The 17449-nt window shown below is 45.6% G+C and overlaps 1 protein-coding gene across 2 annotated transcripts in view; it reads left to right on the top strand.

The window, feature by feature from the left end:
- PBX3 (PBX homeobox 3) overlaps window positions 1-17449 on the top strand; it is a 298452-nt gene that overhangs the window by 265956 nt on the left and 15047 nt on the right. For both annotated transcript variants that reach the window (XM_084820727.1, XM_084820726.1), the window contains exon 6: window positions 13310-13475. In XM_084820727.1, the coding sequence (XP_084676853.1) occupies window positions 13310-13475 (166 nt within the window). The remainder of the gene's footprint in view (window positions 1-13309; window positions 13476-17449) is intronic.

The following is a 17449-nucleotide window of genomic DNA, read 5'->3' as shown; positions in this document are numbered from 1 at the left end:
CTAGGGCTACTCCTCGGAATGAAACTACATCTTCTTTCAACATCCTGAGACTGTGTCTCTTTATTGCATTGTTGTTGTTGTCTTCTCTCATGGACCAACAAAGGCTGTCCTTGTTTTCTTGGGTTTTTTAGGTCCAGAACTGTGCCCATGTTGGTAAAAGTGTTAGCGTTGAGAGGCGAAACCAAGATCGCAATGCTAAAACAAATGCAACTCCACATTACAATTTCCAGGTTTCATAATCCGTTACATTTAATCAGGAGCAGGACATAAAGCGCGCACTGCAGACAAACAAGGGGAAATGCAGCGAGAAGCTCTGCCTTCGAGTTTTGTGGTCCGTAAATTTGTAGCTTTCCCCTGATTTTTCCGATAACAATGCTTCAGTGACCGCTGTTGCTGTCACAGATCAAATACGCGTCTCCTCCAAGTAATAGTCCTTGTCAGGGAGAGAATCGGAGGCACAATCTCCCTGCAGTTGTGCATCTTGATGATTTAAGTAATAATTTATTGCCTTTTTTATTTAACATTGTAATTAACATGATAAATAAGTGCAAGTGTATTGTTTGAAATGTAATATACAGTTAAGCCCAATTAATTAATTGGCCTTCAGTGATTGGGAGCAGAATGATGTTCATTGTGTTTTTTTAAACATGGAGATAGTTTGTTTTAATGAAAAATGTGCTACTAAATAGCTTTATCTCCCCCTCCCCCCAACAAAAAAACAAACCAAAAAACCCCTTCTAATGCACATGAATGAGATGTTGAGAGAGATCTGGAAGCATTTGGTACATAGAATACTTTGCTTATGTTTAGAATGCTTCTCTCTATGTAAAATGGGTAGGCAACATTTTGGGGCTGTGGGCACATCTAGCACTGTGAGAAACTCTCATGGGCACCACCACAAAATGGCTGCCATGGGAGGCATGGCAAAGGACAGGTAGCCTGCTCAAAAGACTGAGCACAAGGCAGGGGTGGGGGTCTGAGCCCCGACACACTAAGCAACTCCAGGGAATGGACAGATTTCAGCGCCAACAGAAACCTATTTCACAGCAACCCTAGCTGCTGGTAATATATGTATGTATTACATATGTATGTATGTATGTATAGGAAGTGGGAGGGGTAGACATCTTGGGGCCCACCAAAAAAGGTGTTGGAGGGTGCATTTGCAGCTCCGAGCACCACATTGCCTACCTCTGATGTAAAATATCAATTTTGGTTTTATTTTATCTCCTGTTCTTTTTCTTAATGCAGTGGCTTTCACACCGCAGTGGCAATTCCTTGGAAGCTAGCTGGCCAAGGGTTCCTCAGTATGAAGATGAGTAACGGCAGACAAGTTCACTGAAGAACAAGTCCACGGTTACTTATCTTTCCCTCCGTGGTGCAATGTGGGTGTTTTCCAGGACATACACGTACGGCGCAATCCTATGCACGTTTAGACAGAAAAAAGTCCTACAACTCCCATGCTGGCTGGGGAATGCTCAGAATTGTAGGACCTTTTTATGTCTGAACATGCATAGGATTGCACCCGTAGTTTATGCAGTAACAGAGAGGCTTGCAGGACCACCCTTTACAGCCACCATTTATGTAAAAGGCCTTTTAAGAAAAACAAAAACGAGCCTCCATTTCCACACAAAATGGCGGCTCGCTGAGGGGACAGGCGCCCTCACACCACTCGCCAGGCAGCCACGGACTGCGCGGTGGCTCATCTAGGGAGCCAAAAAGGGTTGGTGCACAGCACGCAGATAGAGGTGAGTCCATCCATCCCTAGTAGAGAGATGTTTTTCTCCCCCTTTCATGAGACTAGAACTTGGGGTCACCCAATGAAATGGACGGGTAGGAGAGTCAGGACTGGGCGGAATGACTATGACTCCCAGTGACGTGGAGTTAATTTATGGAACTCACTGTCTCAAGGTGCAGTGGCAGCACTAACTTAGAGAGCCTTAAGAGGGGTTGAGATAAATTAACTGAGGAGAGGTCTATCAACAGCTATTCATTTCAATGGCGGTACGGAATGCCCAGTATGCCACGGAATAATAGTTGCTTAGGAGGGGATAAAAGCACTGGGGCTATTGTTGCCAAGCCCAGCCTGTGGGCTCCCCAGAGCCCCCTGGTTGGCTATTGTGGGAGGCAGGATGCTGGACTAGATGGACCCTTGATCTGGCATCAAGGGTAGGCATGGCTAGGCACCTGCCAAGGGACCCACCCCACAGCAGGGGCCCACTGACAAGAGCCCCCTAGAGTTGCTCCTCCTCTCCACCACTGCAACCTGCTTGCTCACCTGCCCCTCACTCTGGCCCAGACAACAGTGGTGGTGAGAAGGAGGAGCAGGAGATGCCAGGGACAACTTGCCCCCTGGCTCTCTGCCTGTCAAGCAAGCAAGTAGGAGCAAGGATGAGAAAGAGGATGAGGAGCAAGAACTGCTGATGACAGTGGGGTTGAGAACTACTTAAACTTTGGAACACGCTACCGCAGGATGTATTGATGGCCACCCATTTGGATGGTTTTAAAAGGGGGTTGGATAAATTCCTGGAGGAGAAGGCTGTCCATGGCTACTAGTCCTGTACCTCCAGTACCAGAGGCAGTGGGCCTATGTAGACCAGTTGCTGGGGAAGATGGGCGGGAGGGTCCTGTTGCACTCATGCCCTGTTTGTGGTTTCCTGGTCGACAGATGGTTGGCCACTGTGTGAACAGAATGCTGGACTAGATGAACCCTTGGTCTGATCCAGCAGGGCTCTTGTAGCTCTTACGTTCTTATGAGAAGGGAGGGGGCCCCATTGAGGGTCTCTTGCCCAAGGGCCCTCAAAAACTTGAAGCTGTCACTGCCGTAAGGGGCTACTCTTTCAAGCAGGTGTTTTGCCAGGGATATGTCAATGTGGAAATAGCAAGTCCCCGAAGAACTTGCAAGTTTTAAGAACTCTGCCTTGATGCATTATCCACGGAGGTGGGTGAATCTTCATTGCCAATGGACAGTCAGTCGTGTGCCTTTTTCCCTTTCCCACAAACAGTTTATGAAATTGGCAATGCATGCAGCCTCTGAAGTCCTGATGGAAGCGGAGAACACTCTTTCAGACTTTATCGCAAGTTCTAAAAAAGACTAAAAAAATTACAAGTGATGCAGAAAGAGTTGCTGGTTGTCAGTAACTGATGATAGTTTTCATTATATTGTGGTAGCTCATATTTTGTACAAATGGTTCTGACCAGCCCAAGGCAGGGACTGTCTTTAATTGCCTTATCTTACCAGTGTGGGAGGGGAAAATATTTCTTTTAAAAACATGGTTATGCTAGTTGGCGTTTGGCACTGTGAATTTGTCCTCTTAACTCTGACTTGCCAGTTAATTATGCATCTGCCTTATAACAGATTTTTAAGAAATGAAATACTCGCTCTGAATAATTTTTATGGAAAAGAACTGCATTGTTTTCTGGGATAGGGGATTGACTAAAGCAGTCTCTTTATTGACATGGGGTTGGGGAGCAACTCTTGTTTTTCTGATTTATTTGTTTCATTTCTATCCCGCCTTTCCACCAAAAATGCCACTCAAGGTTGCTAACAATGAAATACAGATTAAAAGCAAAACCTTAATTAAAGCATAACATAAACACAAATACATTACAAACACAATAATAAAGGAAAGAAACAGCAACCAATTAGAAACCCCTCCAGGAGCAGACTAGCTTATATGCCAAAGGCCTGCCTTAAAAGAATGTCTTTGCCAGCCCACAGAAGGACAAAAGGGAGGGAGTCGACCTAGCCTCCCTCAGCAGGAAGTTCCAGAGCTTGGGGGCGGCCACCAAGAAGGCCCTGTCTCTCCTCCCCACCAAGTGTGCCTCTGACAGTGGTGGTGCCATGATGGCAACAAAAACGTTTTTTAAAAAATAATAACATAAACCAATTAACACAATAAATATTGAAAAGCAGCAAGCTCAAAAATTGGGGATGAACAAATGAGCGATGTTCGAGGTCGGCAGAATCCTCTGAACGTTGCTCGTTCGCTCATCCCTAGCTTTTGAGTTTGCTGCTTTTCAATATTTACTATGTTTATTGCTGTATGTTTTTGATGGCAGCCTGATGGGGTGCCACCCCAGAAAAGCCCCTGTTCCTGTTACTAGCTATGTGATTTCCGATGGTGGGGAAGGCCTCAGTTGCAGATCTTAGCTGAGAGGCACATACCTATGGAAGAAGGTGAGCCTTCAGACGACATCAAAGGTGGGCCACTTATGGCCATCCAGATGTTTTGGCCTACAAATCCCATCAGTCACCTTGTGTGTACATATGTGGACACACAAGCATGTGTGGACAGACTAGACACACAAGGGGGTCACCTTGTGTGTCCAGTAAAGCAGGGGCAGAGTTTGTCATATCAACCTCATTCATTACTAGAACCCCAAGAACCACCAAACGAAGCCAGTTGCGAAAGACATACACTTAGAATGAAAGAGCAGGGTGTCTCTAAGCACAATACGAGCCTAGGAATGTGTTCTTAGCACCAGCACTGCACTGAGTTCGTGGTCCTTTTACACACAAGTCCGCTCCTAAGCATCTCAAGCTTCCTTCATTGCTTCCTTCATTGCAGCAGACTAAATTTAGGTGGGGAAAAAGTTGTTTTGTTGTTGCTATTGTTAAACATCTGGGAGTCTGAAACCCTTGTAGATTTGTCGCAAATCACCCAGGGATCTGCCAATAGATGCCCACCCTCTGGAGTAAAGAATAGATCCACCTTAAGAGAGAACCTGAGGCTTTCTATGTAGGGCATCAGCATGCCTCCACCCCCCATGCAGAGTCCTCATCGTACAGGGTGGAGGGAGGCAGCATGCACTTAAGATTCCAGGAATCCTTTCTGTTTACTCCAAAAGGTCTTCATAAATCCCATTTTCAGAGAGTGATGTCTTCCCAGATGGGCACGAGCAGCACCTTAGTCAACAGAGGCTGCAGCATCTCTTGATTTGATTTGGATTCCTTTATTGACTTCTGCAGCACTGGTCAAGATAATAACCCAGCCGGGGTTATGCTTTGCATTACTTTTTTTTTTTTTTTAACCCTCTGGTCTTGCTTTTTTCTCGTGATTGCGATTTTGTTACTCTTAATTTTTCCTATTTGAATCTCTCTCTAGGTTACCAAATTAGCATCAGAGAAACCAAGATCCTAAAAATGTTCTCTGAGGACAAAAAAATAACACAGGGGAGAGAAAGACTTCGTCCTTTCTGGCCAGATGGGTAACCTGAAACCACTGGAAATATACCTTCCTTCAGGGACAGAAGGGCAGGTTCAGTGGGGAGCTGGTGGGGCGGTGGGGGGGGGCGGTGTTGTTTTCCATTTTCCCCAGGGCAGTGCTGTTGGTATTGCATTCTGCCAGTTCTGGGAATAATTGGGAACTTGTAACCACACACACACACACACACACACACACACAATCTCAATTGGCAATAGAGGAATAAATGTATATTCTTTAATTTTTTATCAGACGTTTCAGCTTCCGCTTGCATCAGTGACAGTACAAGAACTGGAACTAAGGCACCAAGAGTGAGAAATATAGAATGTTAGTGCCGTGGATAGAATTCGTAGGTTGCAGGGGAATTACAAGTGGTGGTATTATCTTCTCAATTCCGGCTGTTTGGAGTCAGTGCATCCAGCCTATAAATCCAAAACGTTAGTTGCATCCTTCAGGGATTCAGGCTCTGCCTGACTGTAGTGTTGTTTAGTTGCTTTGAACAGTATTTATTTATTTCATTTCGTTTCTAACCCGCCCAATAAATAGTGTTCTCTGGGTGGAATACGAACTATTAAAAAATCTAAAACTCCATAGAACAGTTAAAAATCTAAAATATTTAAAAGAATAAAATACAATATGATGCAAAACAATAAACAGCACAAGAATTGATAGGGCAGAGCCACAGAAATCTAGTACTACGTCTCTAAAATGCCTGGGAGAAAAGAAATGTCTTTGCCTGGTGCTGAAAAGATAACAATGTAGGTATCGATTTATCTATTATTTAATTTTATATAATGTATGTATTTGTTACATTGCTATCCCCGCCTTTCCCCCAAAGAGCCCACAGTGGCATACATATCTGTTGAGATAGCACCTTCTTTCTACAAGTAAGGTCCAAGCTGGTCCAGAACATAATAGATTGTCATAGCTCAGCTTAAAAGAAATAAAAGACATGTTCCAGTATAACAGCTGTACAACTTCTAAAAACCAGCATAAAACCCTTAAAGTAGCAGATAAAATAATATTACAAGGAGAGGGGCGCAGGGAGTGGTGGCCGCTTACTTACACATCACCAGAAAAGAGGACAAATGACACAATGACACACTGGAGAAAGTCTATGGAGAACATTCCATAATCAAGGTGCCACTATAGAAAATGCCCTGTCTCGAATCACGACCCCTTTGACCTCCGCCGGCAGAAGCTTTCAGAGAAGAGCCTCTGGCTCTCAGCAGCCCTGTAGGCCTATGTGGGATTAGATCTAACACCTCCTGTATTTGGGGGTGGGGCGGGGGGGTAACCCTTTTGCTCCAGGGATAAGATCAGTCTCTACACATTTGCCTTGCTGGGTCTTGAGGGCCGAAGCTGATCAATCACTGGCAGCCATCTCAGAGCAAATGGGCAACTCCAGGGGCCTACTGTTTGCACAACAAATTCATCCAGAGGTTTCCAGGAGGGAGCTGGTTTCTTGGCGGATGTTTGGTTTCTGTAGAAAGACTGCTCCCCTCTCCCCTGGTCCTCCCAGCTGGCAGAATGGGCAGCCGGGGGCTTCAAGGCGACAGTGAGGGCTGGTGGGCGGAGGTTAAGATAGCCAGGGGCTAGTTGGGGCATTGATGGCTGCCAATGTTCCAGGCAGCGGACACAGCTGGTGGGTCTTTCATAAGCACTTTTCATGGGAGACCAAGAAGGCGACCATTTCTTGGCTTCAGCAGCCGAATCCTGCTGCCGCCTGAATTTAGCTCCTGTCGGGGACGTGAAGCAATACACTGAGAAATGTTGTGTCCTGTTTTGGGTGGGAGAAGGCCAGCCCTGGCATAGGTATTCATTTGGATGTGGTATGCAGGTTAAACATAACGTATGACCCACTGCTCCTTTCATTGCTTCCAATTAAACCTTGCTTGTTAGTTTAACCTCTAGGTAATCCCATCAAACAACGGATGTCAAGGCAACACGGCCCACTGTGGCTCTGGATGAGTGGCCATTAATTTTAATTGCCTTGATATTAAAGATTAAGAAGTAGTGGGACTAGCAGGGTGGAAACGATCCGATGTCAAGCAAATCCACTCGCTGAGCCTTCCCCAGGCTGCAGCGATATTAAAATTTTACTGTGAGAATTAAACAAGCCTTTATTAGTGATGGCTGTTGTTTCATTGGTCCAGAGGTGTGCATAAACACTGGATTCTTATATATCCGCGGACAATACCGTTGACGTATAGAGATTCCGCAATTATGAAACTGTTAATAAAGCCATAATTGGATTGTCCACAGTAATTATTTGCTGGCTTTCATTAATGTATTATTGCTTCCTGACTGACAAGGTAATATTAAGTGCAATATATACAATACAGTGGTACGTCGTCCTGGGAATGCGGCGTGTGAAAAGATGCACCTTCACTTATTGCATTTCAAGCTTGGGGGGCCCTTTCATTAATTTATGTTAAAGCAAATGCCCAAATTATGGAGCCAAGAAAGAATTTTCCTTCTTTCTCCCAGTCCTCCTCAAGCCATGTTCTGCTAGGTCCATTAAAAAGGGTAGGCATCATTTAAAAGCAAGGAGATGGAGAGATTCAGATGGGAAGAAATTGTCTTTGTTAAAAAGGTACCAGTTTGATTGATAGGGTCGGGTGGCACCTCTCAAAACCAAGGCTTTCTTGGACCCTTTGGATGGGGTGGGGGGGAAACGGGGATAGATCAACAACCTTTCTCCCTGCAAAGTGTAAGCAAGTGTTGTCTTCTGCCTATAGCAGCGTCAGGCAGAAGGGAGACGTTTTTCTCCCTCTCACATAATACTAGAACCCCATGGGATCATCTCATGAAGCTGATTGGTGGAAGATTCAGGACAGATAAAAGGAAGGACTTTTCACACAGCGCAGAGTTAAACTATGGGATTTGCTACCACAAGACGTGGTGATGGCCACCAACTTGGATGGCTTTAAAAGGGGGTTGGACTAATTCCTGGAGGAGAAGTCTATTGATGGCTACTAGGCTTAAGGGTTATGTGCTACTTTCAGTACCAGATGCGGTATGCCTATGTACACCAGTTGCTGGGGAACATGGGCAGGAGGGTGCTGTTGCACTCATGTCCTGCTTCTGGTTTCCTGGTCGACAGCTGGTTGGCCACCGTGTGAACAGAATGCTGGACTAGATGGACCCTTGGTCTGATTCAGCAGGGTTCTTATGAGATCTGGATCTGTTGGTAGATCTCTGGGCGATTTGTAGTAGATCAGTAGTGGTTTCTGACACCTAATTGTCTAACAGTAGCAACAACCAAATGATTTTTCCCACCTGTGTTAGGCTGCTGCAATGAAGAAAGGTTGGGCTAATTGGGAGTGGATGTTTGTGTGAAAGGACTTTGAGCTCAGTTCAGTGCTGGTACTGAAAACAAATTCCTAGGCTCAGAGAACTAGGCTCAGTTCTTTAACTCTAAGGTTATATCTTATTCACACCTGGCTCTGGTTGGTGGGTGCTAGTAAAAAATAAGGTAGATTTGACAAGCCTGAAATCTGCCCACCCGTGTCCTACACCAAATGGTTCCTGCACCAAAGGATATGTCAACTCTAGACAAATGCGTGCATTGTTTGGGGTGTGTGTTTTAAAATCTGGAATTCATAGGAAGCCTTATAGACCAGCCTTCCCCAGCTTGGTGCCCTCCAGACGTGTTGACTGGGGGATTCTGGGAATTGTTGTCCAACACATCTGGAGGGGCCAGGTTGGGAAAGGCTGTTATGGACTATTTGTTTATCTAGCCCATTAAGGTCTATTCTGTTAGTCGGCGCCTTTCCAAGATCTCAGGTGGAGAATTTCCTATTCTTTTAAGATCTCAGCCAGAGAATTTCTTATCCTGATTGGAGATGCCAGAGATTGAACCTGAGACCTTCTACATGCAACGCATGGGCTCTACCCCTGAGTTGTTGTCTCTCTGCAAAGGAATTTAACATTCAGATTGTAAGTGCTTCTCTGTGCCCCGTAGGGCTCAGGTGTGACACCCTGCACCGCTCAGCTCATCTTCTGTGACATCAGAGCAATTTCACCAATGGCAGCCAGAGGGGCAGTTAAATCTTTGATTTCCAACTCCCACCCCCCACCCCCATACACTAGTGACATCACAGTAGATCTGCCACTTGCTGTTGGATTTGCCAGTGTGGAACTGGGAGGGACCAATGAATGGTTCACATGAAAACCTCACCACCTACCTTTGGCAGCATGAGAGTCAGCATGATGGTACGTCCAGAGCTCCATAGCCTTTTCCAACCAAGACATCCAGATATAGAGAGTTATGCATTCGTGCTTCTGACCAAGTTTTATCTTGCTGCTGTTGTTGTTTAATGCCCTGTGCTTCGTTGTTTGACTTTCTGGTCTGTCTTCTCCTGACCTGCTTTGCTGGTATGGATGGGAAAGGTATTGTTGACTGTGTAAAGCTGCCTCATCCTGAGCTGGACCACTGCTACATCTATCCCAGTCACTGCAGGCTGGTGGCTCTGATTTCGGTGGGGCTGTGAATCCATTCTGACTTTCAATCAGAACCAGCCAGAACTCTAAAGGCGCTATCCGAGGTGCTCAACCCATTTTGGGGGTAAGGTTCAGCACTTTGGACAGCTCCTTTGCTGTTCTGGCTGAAACTCTGAATGGATTCACAGCCCCACCAAAATCAGAGCCCACTGAGCCCACTACTGTCCACTTTGATGGGTGGTGGATACTTGGGGCCTCAGGAAGAGGAGGGTCTTTTGCAGCACCTGCTACTTGAGATCTTTTTAACTCGAGATGCCAGGATTTGAACTTCAGTTCTCCATGCAAAGCATATAGGAACCGAAGACGCTACCTGAGTTGGACCCTTGGCCCATCTAGCTCAGTATTGTTGACACTGACTTTCAGCAATGGCTCTCCAGGGTTTCAGCCAGGATTCTCTCCCAGTCCTACCCGGAGATGCCGAGGACTGAACCTGGGACCTATATCATGCTAAACTGGTGCTTAGTACCACTAAGCTACAGGCCCTGGTTTTTGTTAAATCTGTCCCACCTCTGTTTCATGGGATGTCTTGCCTTCCGTCATTGATGGAATTGGGATTTTTTTTTAGGGATGTACGAGAATGTTGTTCCTGTTTGCAAATGCGTATTTGTGCTAATGCACAGTAGTGCAAGTGCACATTAGCACCAGTGTGCAACTGTGCAAATCCCCCCCCCCATAAAAAAACCCAGTCTGCTAGTCCATGGAATCCATGCAACTAGGAGAATGCCAGTCCACTGCAGAATACACAGCTTGTATTCACAGAAATCTGAACTCATTTTGAATCCATTGAGGATTTCTCCAATGTCCCTACTAGCAACCAAGAAGCAAATGATGGCTTTGCTTAACAGGCCTGGAAGGAAGAGGTCAAGAAAGTATGTGGCACCCTGAGGGGAGCAACAACTAGGAACCCGTTAACTAAAGAGTCTGTCTAGCTCACCACATTCCCACCATCCTGGTGGGCATTTTAGGAGTGAATCACTGTTACAATCTCCTCTGTTACTGCTCTTGTAGATCTGCTTGGCTAGGAACCTGCTTTCTGTTATATTGGTGGTCCGGTACGGACACACGGGTATGCAGCCTTGCCTGCCAAGAAGAGAGCGAGCTTTTCATAGTTATTTACTCCCGTTATTAATTACAAAAGTCCCACTAATAGCCAAGATTGGAAAATAGTTTCTGCATGCCGTTTTCCCAGGGGCTTTGTTTCAGCTGCTCTGGCCGCGACCTTCAGGCGGGTTAATAGGTAGAGCCTTAGAAGCCAGTCTGGCAACGGCACAGCTATCTTCAAAGAGGGGTGACAAAGCAGCGTTTCATCCGTTATTGATTTATTTTAGCCCCCTCATCTTTTGCAGCAGACTGAGCTCAATTCTGTTTGTGAGCCTGCCAAGGTTGTCCCAGCACCGCCCTCCCCACCCCTCAACAAAGAACAATGACATATTTACCCTTCAAATTCCCTCCTCTCTTTCCCTTTGGCCAAGTGCCACTTTTCTTTGTCTCTCTCCAGCTTCAAGTCCTAGTCGTGGTTTTCTTTTGACATGAGCTTCACCTCAAATGTCTGGGGAAAATGGTTCCCATCGTAGTGGCAGGGTCCAAGGTGGCTGTTTCATGTAGGGATGGGTGAATGAGCGATGTTTGGGATCTCTAGGATGCTCTGAACATCGTCTTATGCCCAGTTTGCATTTGCTTTCGGTGCTTGCTCCACATGAATGAGAAACTTGCTCACATCAAGCAGCAATCGACTGGGAGATTCCCCAAATTTGCACAACTTTCCTCCATAGGCTAAAGCGGGGCTGATTCAGTCTAAAGAGATTTGCACAAATGGAACTGGGAATCAGGAATGACATTAGGGATGTCAGTCGCTGGAAAATCCAGTCCTTTTGGGGCTCTCCAGACTTCAGCAGCACGGCCCGGCTTGGCTTGTATTTGCGAGCTGAGCCATGTGTTTTTTCCCCAGATTCCAGGGACTTTTTATGTTTGTTTAAAAATAATGGAAATAGACATTTGTGCATATTGCAAATGTGTATTGCAGCCATGATTTGTGCAAATGTCAGCCACAATTTGCATAATTTGCGCAAATCACAGTTCCAGTTTGCGCATATCATGTGAACCACTGCCAAAATTTGTGTAAATCGTGCTTGCAAGTTGCACCTGCAATTTGCGCAAATGTCTGTTTCCATAAATTATATACAAAAACTTACCTGCAGCCCAATTTTGCACAAATTTCTATTTCCACAAATAAAAAAAAACACAGAAAATCCGTCAGCTGGCTCATCTCTCTGTGGGCCAAATCAGGCCAGCTGGTAGAAGGTGGAATGGCGTCTGTGGGGCGCAGTTGATGAAAGCTCATCAGGCTCCACCCCCCAACTGGAGTCCTCCAACATTGCTAAGCAAGATGAACATGAGCACATGTTCAACCATTTACTAATATTATCAGCGGACATGTCCTGACTCTTGCATTGGGAGCTTCGAGCAGTGCACGGCTGCAAGTTTTCTGAGCAGAAATGAAATTCTCCTACATCCCTAGTTTCATGGAAGGGTACCTCAGTGGGAGATAACATAGAGGAGGGATTGTAGTTCAGTAGGATAGGTTTTCCATACAGAGGGTACCAGGTTCAACCTCTGGCATCTCCAGGGACAAGGGTCAGGGAGGAAGTGAGGGTTAAGAAGGATCCTTCTCTGCCCGGGACCCTGGGGCACAGGCAACACTAGCCTAGGTTGTCCAATAATCTGGACTGGTGGCAGACAGCTTCCTTCATTTGCACCGGGCTCTTAGCCATGAAAACAGAATGACACTTGGTGTTCAGTCCAGGAATGGATGGATTGGTCTGTTTCTGGCCTGTGTCATTTTCACATGTGTTCAGAAGTCCATTCTGCCCCATTTCTGTATCCTTCTGCAATTAAAAAAGAAATGTATGAATATTTGCACTATTTTTAAAGCTCCTCCCCCCAACACACACATACACACACACACACACACGGCATTCTTGTATGCCAGGGGTGCAGAACCTAAGGCTTGGGTGCTGGATCTAGCCTTCCTGGGGTCCTAAGCTGGCCCTTTGGGGATCCCCAGATGGCCCATGTCTCCTTTCTCCTGACCACCAATCGCTTTGTGTTTTCTTGGCTTTTGTGCAGTGTTCTTCCCATTCTAAGAGGTCAGGATGTCTCTCCTAAACTAAAAAAAACCCTGATTCCGTCGATGGGAGGACGATGTAACAAAAGGTGCCTGACAATCCTCAAAACGCAGATGGAATGGGTTTTACACAAGCCATAATCCCTACTCACCGAACTAAAATACCACTAAAAGCACCAAATGAAATCAAAAGCTCGGACTGCTATGTTGTAATTTGCCTCCACCTAAAATTTTAGTTTTAGGTACTGATGTACTTTTTTTTTTTTTTAACCAACCAGGAAGCCTACATCCCTGATTGGTTGCATACTAATTTTTTTAAATGGCCACTTTAATTAGCTTGAAGGCTGGGGATTCCATATTTGAAGGGGGGAAACAGACATCTTGAACGGATCACGTAGGTTGCCACGAGGCATGATGGGAGATTTGGCTCCCCCTGGTTTTCAATTTAAAAAATGTCCTTTCCTTTCTGTGGCAGGTATCCAACTGGTTTGGCAACAAGAGAATCAGGTACAAGAAGAACATAGGGAAATTTCAGGAAGAAGCCAACCTTTACGCAGCAAAAACAGCAGTGACAGCCGCACATGCCGTGGCGGCAGCTGTCCAAAACAACCAGACAAACTCACCCACCACGCCAAACTCTGGTACGTAGCAGCCTCTTCACCACAGCACATCCTAGATCACATCTTTAAAAAGCGAAGATGGGAAGCAGCAGGGGAGGGAGTTCCTATGCAAGGAGTAGCAAATTCCCTTTGGGTGGACGGACAGGACTTTCTTAGCTCGTCGACGGAATCCTTTTTGGAAAGGATGGGATTTTCCTAAGTTGCTCCCTTTGTTCGCTTAGCAGGCAGCCTGGGAAGTGTATTTAAATGAAAAGTGGGGTGAGCAATCCCTTTCTTAAGGTCTTTTCAAATGACAGACTTATGACCAAAGAATAGGCAGGCTAGTTCAAAATGAATACAGGAAATTCTGCCCTTCTATGGCTTTTTTTTTTTAAGAAGAGTGCTGTAGACACATTCACTCGGAGCAGTTAGAATGTTTGTAAGTCTTCTGTGGTTCCTGTGGGAAACCAACAAGACTTTACACTGAGCTTTCAAAACTCAGTGCAAGGTGAGGGGCTGGAGCACCGTGGGAAACCAGTTTCCCCACCCTGCTCACCAACTTGGAGCTGGAGAGGAGGAGAGAGATTTATTTGTTTTAGTTTTATTTATTTTTAAAATTTAGAAAACACCCTTTATCCACAAGGGCACTGTATATAACATGATAAAAACACACACACAATACAATATAATAACAACACTAACATCACAAGGCAAGAGATAATAAAACACAACGATTCAGTCAGCAAGCAAACAAATTAATTGATCATTTTTTCAAATATATATATATATATATATATATATATATATATATATATATATATCAAGCATGGGCAAAATGGAACCATTTGATTTGATGCCAAAAAGAAAGCAAAAGGAGGCATTCCAAAGCCAGGATGCCACCACAGAGAAGGCCTTTTCATCTACAAATGCGTAATGTATTTCTTCTAATCATGGTACACGGAAAAGGGCCTCTTCTCAAAAACTTAACCCATGGGTAGGATGATATGGGATGAAGATATTTGGGGTCCTAGCCATTTAGGGCAGGGGTGTAGAACCTCTCACCCCAACAGCCAAATTCCATTTTGGAGAAGTTCTCAGAGGCTGCATTCTAGTGGAAGGTGTGGACAAAAATACCAACACACCAGCCCATTTGAGCTTAACCCTCTGACTGCCAGGAGCTGAGCCATAGGAGAGGCATTTCAACCTTTTAGAATGCAAATGAATAAATAAAAACTGCACAGAAACTGCCAAACAATTGGTGGCCAGGGGAATGGGGTGTGGCCATCTGGGGACCCCCAGGTGTGCCATATCTTGCTCATGGGCCTGAGGTTCTGCACCCCTGGTTTGGAGTTTTAACTGGGCCATACAGTTGCATTGTGCTTCTTCCAAGGCCCGTCGAGAACAACCAAAGGAGGAATCTCAGCCTCCCTCTTTAGCCCCAAGTTTGGGAAGAAGGCTGGGGCTCATCACTCTTGCCCTGGTAAGCAGAATTGTGGGCCCCTGCCCAGATACTCATGTGAGGGTTCCTTGATGGGAAGCTTGACCATTGTCCACTGTTGTTGCTCTTCTTCTGAAATGTGTATCCCTGGGAAAGGGTTGGCTGTACTCTCGGGGCATACTCTCAGTTTGCGTGGGACAACCAAGCTGCAAACAAGCAAGCCAAACAAGCTGCAGAGCACCCTAGAATCCCTAGAATTTAATAAAAGGTCTCACCATGTGCCCTCAAAGGAGCAAAAAACAGCAGGACATAGCAGTGTAGGACAATGAAATGCACTAAGATTTATCAGTCCCAGGGGAATCAATTCATGGGACCTTCATGGTTAGTCTGCAGGGTATCTTGGCCAGCAAGAGCTTCAAGCAAAGTGTAGAACAGGAGACGAGATGCTCAGGTAGAAAATCAGGAGGCTACACAAATGTACAAAGATGATGTTGCTTCATTGCAACATCCAGGAACGTGATCATTTTGGGGGGATGAGCAATGCTGTAGCAAGGCGTCTGGCACTGGAAGAGCAGAAGAATAAAGTCACCTGTGGGCTGATTAGAAATGGGGTCTGATTGAGGGGTTCCATGGTAGACCTTTGACCACATGAAGGGTTTCTTTGGGGGTAGCTAGTTTGAAAGGGTCCACACTTGATCTTGCCACAGTGAGGAAGAACAGGAAGACAGAAACTTCTGCAGACACCACCAGGCGATCCTGTTGTTTCAGTTTCCTATGAGAAATTTCTGGGCAATGTGGTGTCTTTGCCCATGGAGCTAACTAGAAGACGACAATGCCAGGGGAATGGCCCTTTGGGGTTTCTGCTGACACAAAGACAGCTCAGTGTTGATGCAACATCACCGCCAAGAAGCACCCTTAAAATGGTAGAAACAGCAAAGCAAAGTGACAAAATGAATGAGAGGTTGCTTCTTCTGATGAGAACAAATCAACTTAATTAGCAATTACCAGCCATTTCCATCCTAAGGAGGCATTAAACCCAAGCTGAGGATGAGGCTTTCCTTCAGTATTTAGTGACAGCACCTAGAGATAAAAGGAGCTATGGACTAGGGGTTGTTTTTTTGGGGGGGATGCAGCCAGCTTTTTTAGCACCTTGTACACTATACAGCTCTTTTGCATATGGCCAAAGACTGTATTTTCTCCAGTCCCCTAGGATATGGTCTCCCATGAATATTTTGTTTGCTTGGGGAAGCCTGAATTCTAATGCATGAAATTGTCAGAATAGTATTTATTAAGGGTGCAGATTGCTAAAAGAAACATTGATCGATTTAATCGTATGGGTTTAAGTCAATTAAGGCACAATCCTATGCATGTTTAGACAGCAAAAAGTCCTGCAACTCCCAGCATTCCCCAGCCAGCCATGTCTAAACGTGCATAGGATTGCACCCTTTAATTAGTTAATCTGTCAGTTGAACTTTCATACCTTTGCATTTGGGGAAACTGTGCTTCTGAAGCAAGCAGGATATTCACTTGGTGTTTAGATCGGGTGCCGATTGTAGGATGTTGTTGGACTGCAACTTCCATCATCCCCCACCATTGGCTAGGCCCAATGGAAGTTGTAGTCAACCAACATCTGGAGGGCCACATGTCTCCCCCTCCCCCCGGTTTTAGATAAAGCAAAGTTGTGTTGTAGCAGGATCCATTTCGTAGAGGAGGCGTCCCCCTCATGTCTGAGAGATGATAAAGTGCCTCTTTTAAGATGGTGCAGTTTTTCTAAGCACATGTATTAAGAAAACATTTCAAAACAAAACACCAAAATGCCGTTACTTGATTAATTTGGGGTCATCACTTTAACCAATTAAGTTTTTTGACTGATCTGATTAATCAATTTAAAATCGCAGCCCTAGTATTTCTTATTGGGCCAAACCATTTCCAGTCTTATTTGTTCACATCACACTGTGAGCGAACCCCATTTGCCAAAGCCAAGCCAAGAACGACGTTCCGTGGGGCCCATTCACACACGCAGGGGTTTTGCTTGATTTCTCTGCCTTCGGTCACTGTCACTTGATGACTCACGGGCTGTTGAAATGCGTGAACCGACTCCATGAAAAAGCATTATATTGGAGGTCCAGCCTGTACTGGTAAGAAACCCGATAGGCCCCACTTCACACATGGCTGTGGTTGCCACGTGTTCAAGCGATGGACCTGCATGCGTGAACTGGATTCAGGAAGGCGGTGGGTTTGGGTTTTCGGAATATAGGGCCTTCGGAGTTTAGGGGCAGCTACAACACAGTCATTTTCCATCAGGGCCCCTTTTGGAAAAGTCATGCATGGTGAAGGTGAGCAAGGACTAGTTCGTACATTATATTTCCCTCTCCCCTCATGTTTAGCAGCTCTGTTGAGCAGCCCACTTCTAGGAACCATCCAAGGGGGATGGAGGGAAGCTGCCATGTGCTGCAGCAGCAGCTCGTGAGGAAGGTGGAAATCCTTATTTGCAGGCCCGCGCGACCGTGTCCACGTGAGTGGGCCATTTGCAAAGCCATCACACCTGCAGGAAAGCAGCTAACATACCGAATTTGCC

The sequence above is a fragment of the Heloderma suspectum genome, chromosome 14, assembly GCF_057233095.1.
Source record: "Heloderma suspectum isolate Gila_16-S chromosome 14, 16-S_ref, whole genome shotgun sequence".
Classification (NCBI taxonomy): Eukaryota; Metazoa; Chordata; class Lepidosauria; order Squamata; family Helodermatidae; genus Heloderma; species Heloderma suspectum.
This window is presented reverse-complemented; position numbering and strand designations above follow the sequence as displayed.